Genomic DNA, 16474 nt, shown 5'->3' on the forward strand with positions numbered 1-16474 from the left:
TAAACTACCAGTAATGGCACAGTGATTTATTAACAGTTCAAATCAAATTATCACAACACCCCCTACCGACTCAACAATGGCCCTCTTGTAGTTCAGCATGGAGAGTGCTTCTGGTCACAGTTAACTTAGTCCACAGACACGAGAAGCTCTGCCTGTTTCCTCTCAAAAGCGTGATGCAGAGAAGTACTCAAGATTGTTTCTGACACGCAGTATGAGTCTACCTGTCGCAGCTGGTAATTGTACAAGCATTGCGCTTTCCATTAAGTTCCACGATAATGCTACTGCAGGCAGCTGCATAAAATATCTAATTATTTAACGATGTTAATTAGAAGTAGACACTGAATTTATTTTGAGTCTGCCAAAACCAAATGAGCTAGTGAGAAATGTGGTTTGCTGGAAGCATTGTGAGTTATTGAACACAAATGCTCACTGAAATGCCCAGAGTTCTACTTTTTAAATATCCAGTAAATATTTCTTTGATTTTACTGTTTTTTCCTTCTTGTCTGGTTTGTGTTTGTAACAAAAGAGAACAAAATGAAATGTGAGGAAAAACACTGACTGGACACAGTTTTTCATACAGTTTTTATTTTATTTTTCTCTGAACTTTGCGTCAGCTTCAATTTAATTTTTCGTCCAGGTCTATAGAATGCTTTTTTTTTTTTTTTTTTTGGTCTTTCTGCAGTGTCCCACACAAGGGTAATGAATCTTTCAAATACAAGCTAAAGTGGTGCCCAGTGATGGTTGATGATCGAAAACGGACAGAAGAAAGACCCACCGAATTTTGCAAAGGTGATCTTTGAGGAGTTTGTCAAATCGGTTGCACGTTGTCCAAACTTTGATTTCTTCGCAGTAATTTAGTGGCTTTGACGTCTGTGCAGGATTGTGCTGATGAAGGTGGACATTTATTTTCACTCCTCTTCCCAGACCAGGCCTCCGATCACACATTGTTACATTCGTGCACACTTTTCTGTTCTGTCGGGAGCCGTATGTCTTCCTTCGCTGACGCTTCAACCTCAGAAAAACCTCAACTTTGATCATGTTGCGTTTTATCCCGTCCATCTGTTCTGCATTTAACCTTTTGTAATGCTGCTTCTTTTGTAATATGTTACCTGGAATAACAAAGGTACAGTTTTATTGGAGACTTTGTACCAGATGTAAATCCAGCATCTTCTTCATTTATCACTTCAGTAATGTACGCTACATGATGACAGTTCCTCCACATCTCTGTTTCCTTTCTCTTTCAGTCCCTGTTCCAGCGGCTGCAGATGGACCCTCTGGAGCGCGAGTGGCTCCGTTTCGCCGCCCTGGGGAATGCTGCGGCTCTGCGCCAGCTCCTCAGCCAGGACCCAACCCTTGCTTCCAAAAAGGTGATTGTGTCAAAGCACCCGTGAAGTGGCTGGAAAGCCTTATTTCTACATCTCCACCTTTACATATGCTCGGAGAAGCACTGTTCTATTTTCTCAGTCGTTTCCAATCTGGCTCCAGGTGACTCCTAGTGTGCAAGAGAAATGACACAGGAGGAATGAGGTTTTGCAAAGGGGTCAAAGGTGGGCATGGAGCCCTGTTAAGTCTGACCTGTGCTCATGGTAAGCAGCATTTGAGCTGCCAGTTCCTGCTGGTACTCAATGTGGGTAGACCCCCAAGGAAGGGAAGCAAAGCAACATCTTTCACCGTTTTCCATTCTTTCTCTGGCTCACACTTCTCTCACTGTCTCTCATTTTCTTCCGTCTTTCTCGGTGTCGTATTCTTTCTCTCTTACGCACTTAATTTTCTTTTGTTTTCTGTCTCCATCTCGCTTTCTGTCCCTCGGTATCTTGTGTCAGCCCCATACTCCCCATACTCTGAACACTGCCACCTCCCATTGAGCCTTTCACTGTCAGGTCTTCCATCCATAATTGACTTAGTGTCACATTAATAAAGAGAAACTCAGAAACAACTAGCAGACTGCAATCTGGAAAGGAGCTTTATGTAAGTATGAGGTCAAAACATGGTACCTCAATTGCCTTATGAACATTTCTGAAACACTGATTTACTTACTAAAATAGATTTTACAAGTGCGCATGCAACTTCAATGTTTACATGTATATTGTATGCAAATTTCAAACTAATGCAAAGGGAGGTATTCTTTAAACAAAAGCTGTTTTTACCTTAGCTCTAGCATGTGTATGGTCCTTGAATTCCATGCAATAATGTTCAGGAACATGTTAGGATACAGAAAACTTCTCTGCGATCTCTGTGAACTATAGCTGTGTAAATGTAGTATGAAAGTACAGTGAGAGAAGGTGTACATGGGAGTATTAGGAAAGAAAGATATTTTGGTCCTATACAGGAAATGATGCTTCTTTCTAAGTAGCAAGATGGCCAAAAAAGGTTCAAATTTCATTTTCAGGTTCAGCCAGACAATACTGTTGATGGGTTTTACAGAGAAAGATACAGATAATCACAAGGAGGCTTTAACCTTCCACAGCAGCTGTGTTCTGTGTTGAACACACTGCTTCAGTTTTATGATGAGGGGACCAGTCTTAATGGTGAAAGTCTGTTTCTCTCATTCCTCATTGGTTATTTTGATTGTGGCTCATGCCTTTGTCATCTTACTGGATTTCTTCATCATTGTCTGTAATGGTCATAGTGACTGTGAACAAAAAGCTACACTGACCACCAAGGCAGCATTGTCAGGTTGCTGAAGGAATGAATATATGAACATAAGAAGAAAATGAATAATAAAACAATTGAGGCCCAGCTGTTCGTTTGAACACAAGAGAAAAATTGTCATGATCAATACAAACTTGATAAGGACATCAGATTTAAAAGCGGTAGGCGATCATTAAAGACCACGCTTGGCTGCTGTTCTGCTAACTGTGTTTTCCTTGTTTTGTTTTAGCCAGAGGTGAAAAGAAATCAAATTTATATCAACCTAAATTGTGCTGGGCAGCATTATCAGTTGAAAAGACCCCTCCAATTTGACAGGTTCTACTCTATGATGATTAATCACTTCTCGCCTTCATTGGATTTTTCTAATTTCCTTTGCAACTAGCTTGAGGCACAAGCGGGAACTGGTACCCTTATTATTCGGTGCACAGGGAAATGTCTGCAGCAGTCCTGTTCTACAAGCAATTTGTGGAAAAGCTCAGCTAATTGGGCGGCTAGAGAACACAGCACACAACCTTTGTTTGTTTTGTCTTTCTCTTTTTTTCATGATTTGAGGACTCCTTCCTTAACCATTTGGTCTGTCTCAATGGCTTATTCATATTCTTAGCAAAGAATGGCTAACGGTGTAAAGGGACCTCTTAGTTTCAATTCAATAAATACTACATAAATGATTCACTCAGAGTCTTACAGGTTGTGTAGATGCTAGGGGTCACTCTGGGTCTCTGTGGGAGGATGTGGAGAGGTCGGGCTCATCTTGGGTGTCAGTTTGGCTCTCTGGATGGATATATAGATGTGTAGCTTATTCCAGTGTTTGTCTGAGTCTCTGACAGAGCATGTGGAACAGTATGGTTCATCAAGGTCTACATGTTCTTTACCGTAATTCTGTTGACTGTTAACCTATGATGACCGAGAGAGGTGTAGTGATTAGAGGCTCGGCAGGGCTGTTTGAGTTGAAACACACATACCAGTGTTGGATGCTAGGTCCCAAAATGTTGTCGTGTTGTATCTTAAGATATAACAAGCTATTTGTAGTAACAGTACTTTCTAAAGTGTGAGGGCATGAACACCCCATCCATTATTGAGTTTCATCCGTTCAGTTTTCTGTTGGCAAACTTCCAAGATGCTATGGCGTATACTGTAGGAAGGGAATCAAAATAGAAATATTCTAAAGATGAAATATAGTATGTTGGAACAGTGTGAACATTCACTGCTCTCGCTGTTACTATACTATTTCTGGATTTAAAAAAAAAAAATTGAAATATTATTCTTTACAACCAGTTCCTGTTCATGTATACAGCTTTTTCTTTTAAACCAGTTTTTTTATTTTGGGTTATATTTTAAGCAAATGTGTTTTTTAACCTGAAGAACAGCAATAATAATAATTTGCTATTTTTCCATTATGCAAAGCTGGCTGAATAATATTTGGAAAAAGATAAGCCAGGAATTGGAATCCAAAACATGTGGAGCTTGCCCTGAATTTCTGTGCACCATAAATTTACCGAAGAAATGAAAGGATACGATGGAATTGTGGCATTCTAAGTCAATATTTATTATAAAAGGATCTAGATGAAAATCTGCCCATCCCTCTAATTAGATAGGGTGACTGGAGATTGATTTTTAATTGCAAAAGTAATTACATGGAGCAGATAGCCAGTGACATTTGATTATCTGGGTGATTGATTAAAAGGCCTCGCTCTTGGAACCGACTGTCAGCCTGGGGAGTCCAGACAAAAGAGCAAATTAAAAAAAGTTCCTTAAAAAAGTCTTGTTTGTAATCACAGATTTCAAGGCTGGAATTAGAAAGCTAAACTCCCCCTGAGCCCCCCATCACCCCTGTGCAGCCCGCCTCTGAGAGCACACGCAGTCGGCCTCGCTCTCGATGCAGGCGCAATGGGGAATCAATCAAGGAGCGATTCATTTGTAAAACACCCCGTGGGTAAGCGACAGGAGTGTCATGCTACTTAACGGGCTCGTCAGAGAAAGAGAAGCGCAAACGTGGAAAACGGCTCTTATCGCTGTTGGTTAACGCTGCCTCATCTTGTCATCTCAAGAGGTGTCCTCTAACTGTTCGCCGTTGTATTCCGAACAGCAAGTTACATCCAGAAACAGAACTGGCATACGTCACCTGAAGTGAAGAATCTGTGCACCTCTCCCCTTTTCTCTCATCTCAAACCTGGTGTTCAAGAGCAAGAATACATTGTTACTTTGCCTGTAGTTTTTACTGTGTTCTTGGCATAAATTCTTTGTTGTTAATTGTCCTGGTTAAGGGTTAACAGGTCTCCACCCTTGCTCCTGTCCAGTGTTTGTTTGACCCCTCTGTCACACCTCATGTCTCCTTTGTCTTGTCCCTCCTAGTCCCATATGTTGTTAATTAGCCTCGTCCCCCCAACTGTCAAACAACTGTGCACACGGCTCACATCCTGCTCTGGCCCCGTCTTCCTCTCACAGAGCCAGCTGCAACAACGGTGTCTTACTGCACAAATGATTTAAATCTCCCTAAGATACAGTTCATTTGGAAGTTAAGCCATATCTACTATTTCCATGCCAGGTTTATTTTCCTAAAAGCTTTCCATGATGACAGGATTTATTTGTTTGTTTTATTTATGGGGACTAGCCTTGTAGCCTCTGTTGCCGTTTGTAAATGATATTAGTGGGAATTTCAGCTTGTCGGCCGAGCATTATGTTATCCGTGGGATTAAAGGGTGGGGATGGAAGCAAAGCCAGTCAAGTATGAGAGGAGACTGGGGAAAGAAGAGAGCGGTTTAGGGCAGGAAGAGCAGATCTTTTAACTCAAAGCGTTTTGTTGCCTGACAGCAGTGGTAAGTCTCCCTTTGAAGGGAAACGAAGGAAAATAAAACAAGTCAGCCTCCCCCCGCATATTATTTACCTTTAGGAAGTACACAGTCTATATTGGCTTAAGCTGTGAAAGCCCCAGGCTCACGGCTGCCTCTGTGGCAGCACTAACAGGGACTTTCCAAAAAAAGACCGGCGTCTGGTTGTAAATCATCGCATATGTGCCTCCCAGCATCAGGCCACAGCTCTGCAGGCAAACACAAAGCAGTGGCACTTATTAAATTTCCATGAAGTTTACCAAATTTGCAGGATCAGTAGGGTGAGGTCGTCGGGGAGTCTCTAACGTCGCCTGCAGCGCCTCTCCGACAGTTGACGCACACCACTGCTGCAGCCTAATCTTCGCAGCAGAGATGATTTCATTCCATTTGGCCCACTCCTTTGGGCCCTTGTAGCAGCTCCCTGCTATTCACCTCCATGACTGCAGGTGGCCCCAGCTACTGCACAGTTTAGCAATGTTAGCCACGCTCCAAAACTAGTGACTATAGGACTTTGTTGCCTCATCGCTCCATATAAATACACACTTACTTCCATAAACAACACGCTCGTACACATACACAGTAATAACTCGTTCACGCTCACACGTTCGCAGATACACAAGGGAAATATCTCAGCTTATCGTAGACCAAACAATAAAGGGTAGAGATTATTGTTTCTCCCTCTGCATCTGGCACACCCCTGGTCATTACAGTATTATCAGACAATTCCCAGCAGTCCACACTTGTAGTACACTGTTCTACCTACATGTGGATGCTCACACATGTAGTGCTTGGCAGGTAGGCTTTTCCCGCTCAATGGCAGAAATTATTGGACGCGCAAAAGATATAACATGTATGGCCGTCACCTGTGGTGAAACAATGGCAAAGTTTGCAGAAAGAAAATGTTCTGTTGAATGAAGTAAGTTCTTAAGATTACTGACACTTTAAACTCGGTCATCACACATTTCTTTTCCAATCCTTTCTAGAAACAAAACAACACTCTGCCTTTTAGAAGGTAGTCTAAAGTAGCCTCCGCAAATTGCACGCTTGACAAGGCAGCCGGCAGACAGTTTCTTCCTAATTGCCATTCATTGACGTTATTGCAGTTAAAATGCCTACCATTTGTGTCCAGAAAAGCATAGAAAAAATTCTTTTTATTGTGGTAATCTTAAAAAGAATTTTGTGGCCAGAAATGTTTTCTTCTTTCCATTGTTTTCTGTGGATTCACAACGTATATTTTGAGAGTTTCTGCTCCATGTTCAGTTTCTTTTCCCTTACATGGAATACATAAATACGTGAAGAAACTCCTAAGATGACCTTCCACAAGTTGCAGTGTCCAAAGTGATCATAGTGGGGGCAGTTCTGCGCACTGTCACCTCAGGCATACAGCGGTCAATCTCTCAAGGCCTACCTGCAGACTAAGCACAAAATTGTTCGGTGTATTGTTGATGGGACTGACTGCTTCTGTGAAGGATGTCCAGGTGGAAAGACAAATGTAACTGGTGAAGGTTAAGCTAGGTTAGCTTTACTTTGTGTGTTATTTTGTCAGGTTGATTTCAACAAATTGCTTGATGCAAATGGACCATCTCCATGCCATGCTCCAGGAGTTTGTGTTTTTCTGGGCTTCCCTAATGGGAGGCTGGCCTTTCATACCATGTGTACCCACTTAAGCTGAAACATCACAGAGTGGTGATGTCAGCAGCCCTCACGGTGGATGACATTTTCAAATATTGCTGCCTTGGAGGGATAGCCTTGTGTTTAAGCCTTGCTTATTAAACCCAGTGTTTGTGAGTCTTGAAGGTAAATGGTGAGGAGTGTGTTTTGGTGAAATGGTGATTTTTGCAAATGGTAGACCCGATTCAGGATTATTGTTTGTTAGATTATGTAAATATTTTACAGGACCACATTTGCATGTACTTAATTGGGTTTATGTAGCTATGAAATCACTTGGTTTTAGTTTTGATTAGTATTAGCAAAAAGTTTCTAATATTAATTGTTAAAGGACTTTTATTTCTACTTTCTTTGAAGTTTAACTGGACCATTTGTGTATAATTGCATCTTATTTTTATACATACTTTTTGCAAAATTAATGCTGTGCAGTCTCACTCTTGAAAGGGCCTGAGGAGGGTTGGAATGTTACTGTGGATCACTGCTGTGGATATGTAGTTGGTCTAGACGTGCAACAATATCAGAGATCTGTCATGGGTTCATCAACAGTCAACCGTAGCGATCAGTGCTACACTGGTGGATGTACTAGCTTTGAAGGAACCATTGCCATGTGGTCATCAGTGTGTGTTCTGCAGCCTTTGAGCTACTCAGTGGATGCAATAATGCTTACTTTTTGCATTTCCAAAACACATGGGAAACAAGTGGCTTCTCTCTGTCCCTTGCAAGGCTAGTTGGAGAAGCTTCCTATCAGCAACAGAAGGTTCAGTTTAACTCAATTTCCATCCACTTGTCTTAGTGAGGGTCATTGTAGAAGCAGACTGAGCAGATAGGCTCAAATCTTCCTGTTTCCAACAATGGTCTGCAGCCCCTTTTGGTGCATCTCCAGGTGTTCCCAGGCCACAAAAGAGATATCATCTCTCCAACACATCCTGGGTCTGCCCCCAGGTCTCTTCCCAATGGGATGTGCCTAAAATAACTCCTGTGGGAGTCAGCCAGGGGGCATTCATCAACATGCCCGAACCACCTCAGCTGGCTCCTTTTGCAGACCACCATAAGTACACACAAAATGAAGTGTACCCTGCCCAGGTCAGCGTTACAGGCACTCACCCCTGGGGCCAGGCCTGGGATTAGTATTTTTCAGTGAGTGCCTGATGGCCAGCTGACCCACATAACCCATAACAGAACATCGTAATGGTGAAGTGAAGCTCTGCTGTGGGCTCAACACCTGTGAGGTGAAGGGTAGGTGTGTGCAAGGCCAGCCAAGGGCAGGTATGAGTGTCGTGGACCAAGATGGACTGGACCCTGGCAATGGAATCTGACTCTAGGAATGTGGCACCGTAAGGTATAGTCCATTAATGTTGGTAATGTAATGTTTGCTTGCTGGTGACTGCTTACACTTCACAGATCTGTTTAAGAAATCATGTTCCTGACTTCAGCCTGTGAAAGGGAGTAGAATTGTTAGTTTGGCTCATGTGCTGTGCTGTACTTGTTAGCTCCTCAGTGGCCATCTTTGGCTACTTTTGTCCTCATGCACTCTTTTTCTCCTGCCATTTGCTCATAGGACTTCATCACTGTAAGTACAGCATCAACAAATTTCAGTTAACCTAAATGCTATGGTTCTTATTTATCTGGCATGATGCTATGGTTTTTATTCATTTCTAATGTTGTTTCTGTGACTGTGATGCTGTAGATTACTAATCATCTTCCCTTGCCCTAGAGGTCCAGTATCTGTGCTGGTTTTTGTGTTGTGCAGTTCCTATTTCCTGTGACACCTGTCTGTAGTTAGTGATAGATGGCTAAATCAAAGATTTTTTTTGATGGTCAAGTTCTATTATTCCCCTTTTTTATGAAATATGTTAAAAATGAGTCAAGTGAAATAATTCAACAGTCAATATGAACAATTACATTAATACTCAATTAGTCTGTCAAAGTCGTGTTAGTTTTGATGTGGATTTCAAGAATGAAAATATGCAACAGAGAGAAAAACGCAATTTAGACTGAATTCCACAACTACCAGGGTTCTTTCTTCAGTCCAAGATGAGTTGGTGGCCCTCGTTACTCACACTGATGAAACAACAAAGACCAGTGCCGAATCTGTGCTGAAACGTTTTCCTCATAGCACTCCTGTGGCATGCTCCATTGTCTTATCTTATCCCACCTTATCTAGAATTTACCTCCCAGTCCCTTTCTTTTCCTGAAGGCCTGCTGTTGGGTTGGGCCAGGTTGATCCCTTGTCACTGAAATTCAATCAAGAGCATTAAAGTGTGAACCAGTTGAAAAAACAAAGGGCTTAGGGAAATCAGATGCTTAAACAACAACAAACAAGCACACTGTAATCTTCTTAAAGAAATTAATGAGGGGGAACCCCCCTCAGCCAGGGTGGATAATGATCCCAGCCGATCGGATAAGAGGCTGCAGTGGATCAGGCAGAAGGTGAGAACGGCAGAGGGGATTAAAGACAGCCTCCCACCAGAATCAAACGGCACCCTGGAAAAGGGATCGCTCCTCTCCCATCCCAAACTTCAAAAAGTCCTCCCTAAGCTGGAAGTAGGTGGCTTTAATCCCTTCTGTGGATGTAAATCTATGCTCCCATCTTAAGCCAGCCTTTCATCCTAGTAGTCTTCCAGTATCACTACTCCTTGTATCTTGGGAACATAAACTTTTGCACTGTACTTCTCTGATTGGGTCAATGTGCTGTCTTGTGTCTTCATTCTGCTGTGCATTGCTGGACAGTGAATGACAATGTTTCCAAAACACAGCCTACAACATAAACATCCCCGACTTCCCAAATGGTTACTAATGTTTCATATTCAACAGCTTTTCTGTTTTGGTTATATGACTTAACTTTCATTAGGAAAACCTCTGCTCTTTCACTTGTGCTCCTTCAGCACCAATGTTTTGGGCAAAATAACGTTTTTCCTAGTATTTAGACCCTGAAAAATGTCAACCGTAGCCTATAGTTTACTCACTATAATTATACCTGCCCTTATTCCATGGTTACCAGGTTAAACTGACAGTGTGTGCTAAAGAGATTTGCTGTATGTATTAACAGTTATTTAGTGTCAGAGCAGTTTTTGTATATGATTTCTGGTAAGTGAATTTGCAAGTACTTTAATACATCATGGTTGCCCAAGCTTGCCTCTCCACTGTGTGACTTTGAGATCAGCATTTGGAGGGGGAAAAAAAAGTTGTAGCTGTGTCAGTATTGTTAGTGTACAAATGATTGGATAAAGATTATATTACCAGAAATATCTTGTGTTTGTAAGTAATATATTTAACAACTGTTTTCTTCACTGAAACCACCTTATTCTCACCTCTTACACTCCCATCTCCGTCAATTTTGGTGTTTCTTTGCCTGATGAACTGCACTGCCACTGGTGGCCATTCTATCCTGTGCTGCGGGCCAAAGGGGGTAAGTCTGCTTGTGCTGATGACCATCACCTTATCGGTCAACACATCCCTAGTCTCATCCTCACTCTGCATTCTTCTCGAGCTTAGTGTGTGTCAGCCAGGTCATGGGAGAGCACTCTTTGCACTTGCGGTAACCGGGGGCTTTAACTGAAGCCACTGGTGTCACTTATAATAGACCCAGGAGCCTGAAGATGATATACTGTATGAGCCAGTGTCCCTATACAGAGGTACCAGGAGTAAAAGAGTGTGTTGGACAAGCAGTGTGTACAGGGAGAACAGAGCATGCATCTTTGGTGCTGCTCACAGCATGGAGTCTTGGCTATCACTGTTCCACTGATGTATAGGGACACTTGCTCTTTACTGAGGTACTCTAATGTAATTCTCCAGTATGATGTGGGCAGATAAGATGGGTATACATCAAGGAATTAAAGCTGTTCCTCATTAGCAGTAATTTTCCCCCATAAGAATCCCTTATTATAGATTGTGGTAATAGGTTCTTCACAAAGACAAAAAAAAAAATTTACTCAGTATGTCAGTGTTACACTAATACAAAACGCTGTAAGTATTCATATTGGTGATGCCTTTTTCTGAGAGTTTACAGTCACAATTTCCAACTGTGAAATGGCATGGTAGCAAAATAGTGTAAGGATACATTTTATGTGAGTGTGAAGGCATCTAGATTCTTAAAGAATCCTCTTCCCCATCCTCAGCTCAGTGTATTTCAAATTGTCACACATTGTCTTTTAAGCTCAGTCACAGTCATTTTGGTACTTTATCTGTATGCCCAGGGTTATTTATCTATGGGAGAGCAGAGACTGAAGTGGCTTTCAGTAATAGTTGCTCTGATCGTACAGAAAATCTGTGCTAATTGCTGTATCTGGAACTTGCAGCTCTCTGCTTTCAGTGTGAAAGAGCAGGCCAAACAGTATTTGTCTGTAATTACACTAATTGTGTGATGATTATTATTTTTAAAACACACACCTCCACTTTGCCTTAGGGAAAAGATATATACCACGGTTCTCTTGATGCATGCAAGATTATATTTATAGATTATTCCTGCATGACATGGAGTAAAAGGATTAAGTATGGTTTCTGCTTTCATGAAGTGTTTCTTTTCTTTAGTTGTAGTTTTTGTTTTGGTTATTGTTTGTTGAAAGAGAGGATTTCACACTGTGGGAGTATGAACATGCATATAATGCTGAGAAGGATGAATTGTTTTGTACTGAACAACTGAAACTGGCTCTTTGAAAATGTGAGAGGGTGGAATTGTAAACACAAGACTGCAGTGATTAGCTGTTTGTATTAGGTGGTCCCAACATTTCTGCTGAGAGTGGAAAGTCCACATGGTGTGGGTACAGTAGCCCTTGTTGACACTCCCACTTGTGCTCTTCCTAGTTCTCATTTTAATTTACTCCACTTTGCTCACAAGCTAGTCATCCTGCCAGTGCAGTCCTTGGGGTCCCTTCACTTCTGCCGTTTATGACAAGGAATATGCAAAGGCACAATTACTCATGTGCTAAGGTGACAGGAAGGGCCACTGTCCGGGAATACATTTCCAGTCTCCAGGCATCTACATGTCACTCACGAGAAGGTCTGGCGTTACAAACATTTCTTGGGAGATCGTTTTATTAACATGTTGATCTGAGGTGCCATTAGGTTGAAAATGTAGGGTGGGGATGTGTCTATTTATCGGTTAAGAGATGGATCCACTTGAAAGTTTTTACATGGGAACTTCAGAAGGCAGTTTTTCTCTTGCTTCATTTTTTTTGTCAATTAATTTTCCCCATGTGATAGTGTGAGAGAGCAGCGGTTGACCATTCCAAGTAATTGCTCCAGTCTGTCATTAGGCCAAGAGTACTCCCTGCATGGCTGTGTTCAACACTACTTACAAGTAAAACACGGGGAGAAGTGTGGAATTTGGTCCCCTAAAGCCGTGATGTATTAGATTTTTTACGGTCAGAGCAGTTCCTTTGCTGTCTTTCATTTTGTGTCCTCAGACAATTTTCTCTCGAGCTGCTCTTTTTTCCTCTTTCGCCTCTCTGCCTTTCACAGTGTCATTTGCAATTTAATGCTCACCTGGGGTGAGTCTTGACAATAGACTCCACCATAAAATGGTTCAGGGCCTGCTTGCATGGCTAATGAGGTCGATGTTGAGCTATTTGGGTTATTGTCCCACTATAATATCTACTTAATGCAACTCAATGGGAGTGGATTGTTGGAACCGTTCAAGATTCTATTAAGCCTTTACAAAAGCCACTCTATCCTGTTGCCCACTGTATAGTGGTAAGAACATACACTTAAGGAGCTGGATTGGTCCTCATGAAAGAAAACTTGTACAGAAAGTCCTGAGAATTTTTATCATAAAGAGGGTTTTTCCTTTTTACAATTTATAAAATTAATATTTATCTATGGAGAATTTGTACCCCTTGCAAAATTAAGGTCAGTTGTTTTTGTCACCTAAAAATAACTTTATTCCCATGATCCCAAAGTAGATTTTTATACAGAACCATGCCATGCTTTCTTTGGAAATATACATCTCCATAACTGAGAATAGAGGTCAGCTGGTAGGCGGCGCACCAGTAAGAAGTAATGCAGACTTATGGAGACCAAACCTCCAGACAATTTAGGGGAAGCGGATTGCTAATTTAAATAATGCGCGGTATAAAAATTGTGTTATTCATGTCTTTGTTTCAGCCTATGGGAGTTTTTAAACAAGCCCATATGGTGGTAGCCACCAGTTTTGAAAGGGTGGGTGTAGCCAAGGCCAGGATTTCACACAGTCAGTATTGAGTGGGATTGAAGAGGCGAGCGTTAAGCTGTCCTTTCATACACAGCAAAGCCCTCCATCTGGAGTCCCTTAAAACTCTCAGCTAGTTTGTTCAGCTCCCTGTCGGCTGACTGTGCCTCCTGAAGCAGAAGTAACAACATCAATGGTGTAAACCCTTGCCACTTGAGAGTATTACATTTCTTTTCATGCTTGACTTAATCAAAACTGGGGAAATGAAATTTACACCTTTTTGATGTCCTTTTCCCTGCTGTTTAAGGAGGGCAATCTTAACCCATTTGATCTTCACAAGTACCCACTAAACGGCCAAATATGCCAGGCTGACAGAAGCAGACGGTTGGCAGTTGCCAATTTGAGCAGGGTCACCATTAAAGGAGTCCATGTATCATGGCAAATACCTCCGAGTGCTTCCGTTTGTTCGTTCTGCCAGGCGGCTGCTTTCCTGTATTGCTCACAGAAAATTAAATACCGTCTGCATTCTGATTAATAAGCATTTTATGGGGAATTTCACCTTAATGTACGCTGGAGATGTCAATGACACCTTATGTTACTTATAGAATAGTGACACTGAATTTTTTTCTTCAGGTTTTATACTAGAAAACATCAGCTATGTACCGAGGGACTTGGAGCTATAACTGCATAATGCACTTGTTTTTTCTTAGCTTGATAACTTTGCTGCAACTATATATGTATATGTGCGTGTTTCACCAGAAAGCACTCTTAAACCCTCGTTATAGTGGCAAAAGGCTCATTTCCTTTTTGCAATAATTATGCTATAACTGACCGTATGACAAAACAAGTAGATAGCCTCAATAGATGGTCTCCAAGAAAAACTGAAATGAATTGCAAATATAGCAGTCTCTCAGATAGCAGTCATGAGTTGTAGCTGCTCATTAAAATCAAAATGTACAGTGTTCATGCTGAAGGATTATTTATAGCAAGTATATGTGCTTTTTGCATGGTGAATAAACATTATGATTGAGGTAAGTGCAATTCAGAGCTTCATTATTTTAAGACTGCATATTTAAAATAATGAATGTGCAATAATGAGAGGAATCTGGGAGGATTCTCCACAGTGGGGTTTTGAGCAGCAGTTGCTGAGAATACGGCAAATGACAGTTGTTCCAGGAGCTCGGTTTTAATAACTCTGCCGTGCCTGGAGCCTTTAGTCCCTGCTAGGCTCAGGGAGAAGCCAGCGTCTCACTGGCTGACTAACCGACCGGGCTTCACAGACTTCTGTTTGCACCTCTTAATGAAACCAGACCTGTTAAGCAACTTGGCAGCATCCCGCTGCCACCATCTCGGCAGTCAGTCCAACAAAATAAATTAATAAATCAGAAACTTTTCCTCCTCCTCTCTGAAATTTCTGGCGTGCCATTTGTGACCATGTAAACAACTAACCACATCTCTTTGCTAGTTGGTAATTATTTTCCGGCACTTTCTCGTATTGTCAGTCGACTGTGCAGTGACATAATGAAACAACGTTGTATTTGTGCATATAATTAGTCATTAAGGGTACTGTGTGTTGGAGCGAGGAGGGGCCTGGCTCAAAAGCCTGGAGCTCTGTCAACCCAGCCAAGATCCAGCAAAGCAACTTGTCTGGGACCGTGATGTTCCGACAGCTCTTGTGTGACAAGATACATAGTTTCTATTCAACAACAAGCAGATTATTGGTTACTATAGTTTCCCTAATGCTCAATAGAGGCGGATGCCTAATCTTAACAGAATAGGTTAAAAGGTGCCGATATTCAGACTCACAAAAGCACATGTTGAGAGTCAGGGACCGAACCCCACAAAGCGCAGCTCCTCCTGCTTTGATGTGTTCCCTCGCCGGGCTCTAGATTGAGAGGGAGAGAATATATGGTGGCCTCACACAAACAGCTTGATGGAGCAGCTCACAATGGCTGTTCGGGAACTGGGCTGCCGGACAAAGGAAGAGCAGGGCAGGCCTGTGACACGGCTCGCTCATGGCCACTTCACACGCTCGCAGGAGAAGCACTAAATGTCATTACAACTCACTAGGAATCTTTAACCCCTCCTCACAGTGGCCCACCCCGCTTCGCGCTGCCATGATCCCATTTACTGGTTTGCAGTTTGAAATACTTACAAAAGTAGTATCCTCACGTACCTTTTAAAAGTATGAACAGGAGAGAGAAATGACATAATTAATAGCCATTGACTGTATGAAAAGCATTTTACTGGAGGCTTTTTTTTTTTTGTTATATTTGAAAACATATTGTTAGCTTCTTTTGTTGGCAAAAAATGCATTATAATTAGAAAAATAGCCACACTTTTCTGACATGATAATGGGCAATTACCATGAGAACTTAGTTTTTCCCCCTTTTCTCTTTTTTCCCAATTGCATGCTGCTGTGGAAAAAGTTTGTAAGTATCCATTTTTAATGCACAGACAATTAATGATATTTTTGATTATACTGCTGTTTTGTATAGATTTCAAAAACTTCAGTGCAATCATTTTAGTCACAATTAATTACAAATTATTTTAAATGATCTATATATAATTATCAATATCTATCCACAGGATAGTTTCAACTTTATCCAGTCTGTCCCCCTTCTCTTCCTACTGTGGGGTTTATAGCAGATTTGAAATCAATGAAGTATGTAATTTGTAACAACTGTTCAGACTGGTTCAGACCTAAACAATAGCAATGGGATAACTGTCCTTGAATTTGAGTCTTTAGTGAAGCATCAATAGGCTTACAATTTGTTGAATTAGCTGGCATATTAATGACCAGATGCAATACCCATCCATTCTCCTTGCTCAAATCTGCTTATGCAAATAGCCCGTGAATTCAGTTCAAAGGGGTGCCTTTTTAAATGCGCCTTACATCCATCTATACAGGCCCTTTCTCTGGCAGCAAAGGGGCCAGAAGGGGAAAGTGACATGAGAAAAGTTAGGACACTTGTTTTTCCAGCTGAACATGATCCTGTTATCATACTCCTCTACTGCTAACTCGCATGGCTTGGTTGTTGAATCTGAAACCTTGGACAAGAGGAAATAATCCTGGCCATTGTGACAGTGTGCTGAGAGAAAGTGCCATTCACCGGGAAAGACTTGGCCTGTCCAAGTTCATGCCCTGCATGCAGCAGGAACAGTTAGGCATGTAGCTGTC

General features: G+C 41.6%; 1 protein-coding gene across 1 annotated transcript in view; it reads left to right on the forward strand.

Moving 5' to 3' along the window:
* The window catches only part of LOC108926198 (uncharacterized), a 65258-nt gene extending 49476 nt beyond the window's left edge, over window positions 1–15782 (forward strand). Inside the window, exons 6-9 of the mRNA XM_018738771.1 lie at window positions 1245–1367; window positions 8707–8718; window positions 10555–10557; window positions 15723–15782. Coding sequence (XP_018594287.1) covers window positions 1245–1367; window positions 8707–8718; window positions 10555–10557; window positions 15723–15743 — 159 coding nt within the window. The 3' untranslated portion in view covers window positions 15744–15782. The remainder of the gene's footprint in view (window positions 1–1244; window positions 1368–8706; window positions 8719–10554; window positions 10558–15722) is intronic.
* The last annotated feature ends 692 nt before the right edge of the window (window positions 15783–16474 follow it).

The sequence above is a fragment of the Scleropages formosus genome, chromosome 7 (genome assembly GCF_900964775.1).
Source record: "Scleropages formosus chromosome 7, fSclFor1.1, whole genome shotgun sequence".
Classification (NCBI taxonomy): Eukaryota; Metazoa; Chordata; class Actinopteri; order Osteoglossiformes; family Osteoglossidae; genus Scleropages; species Scleropages formosus.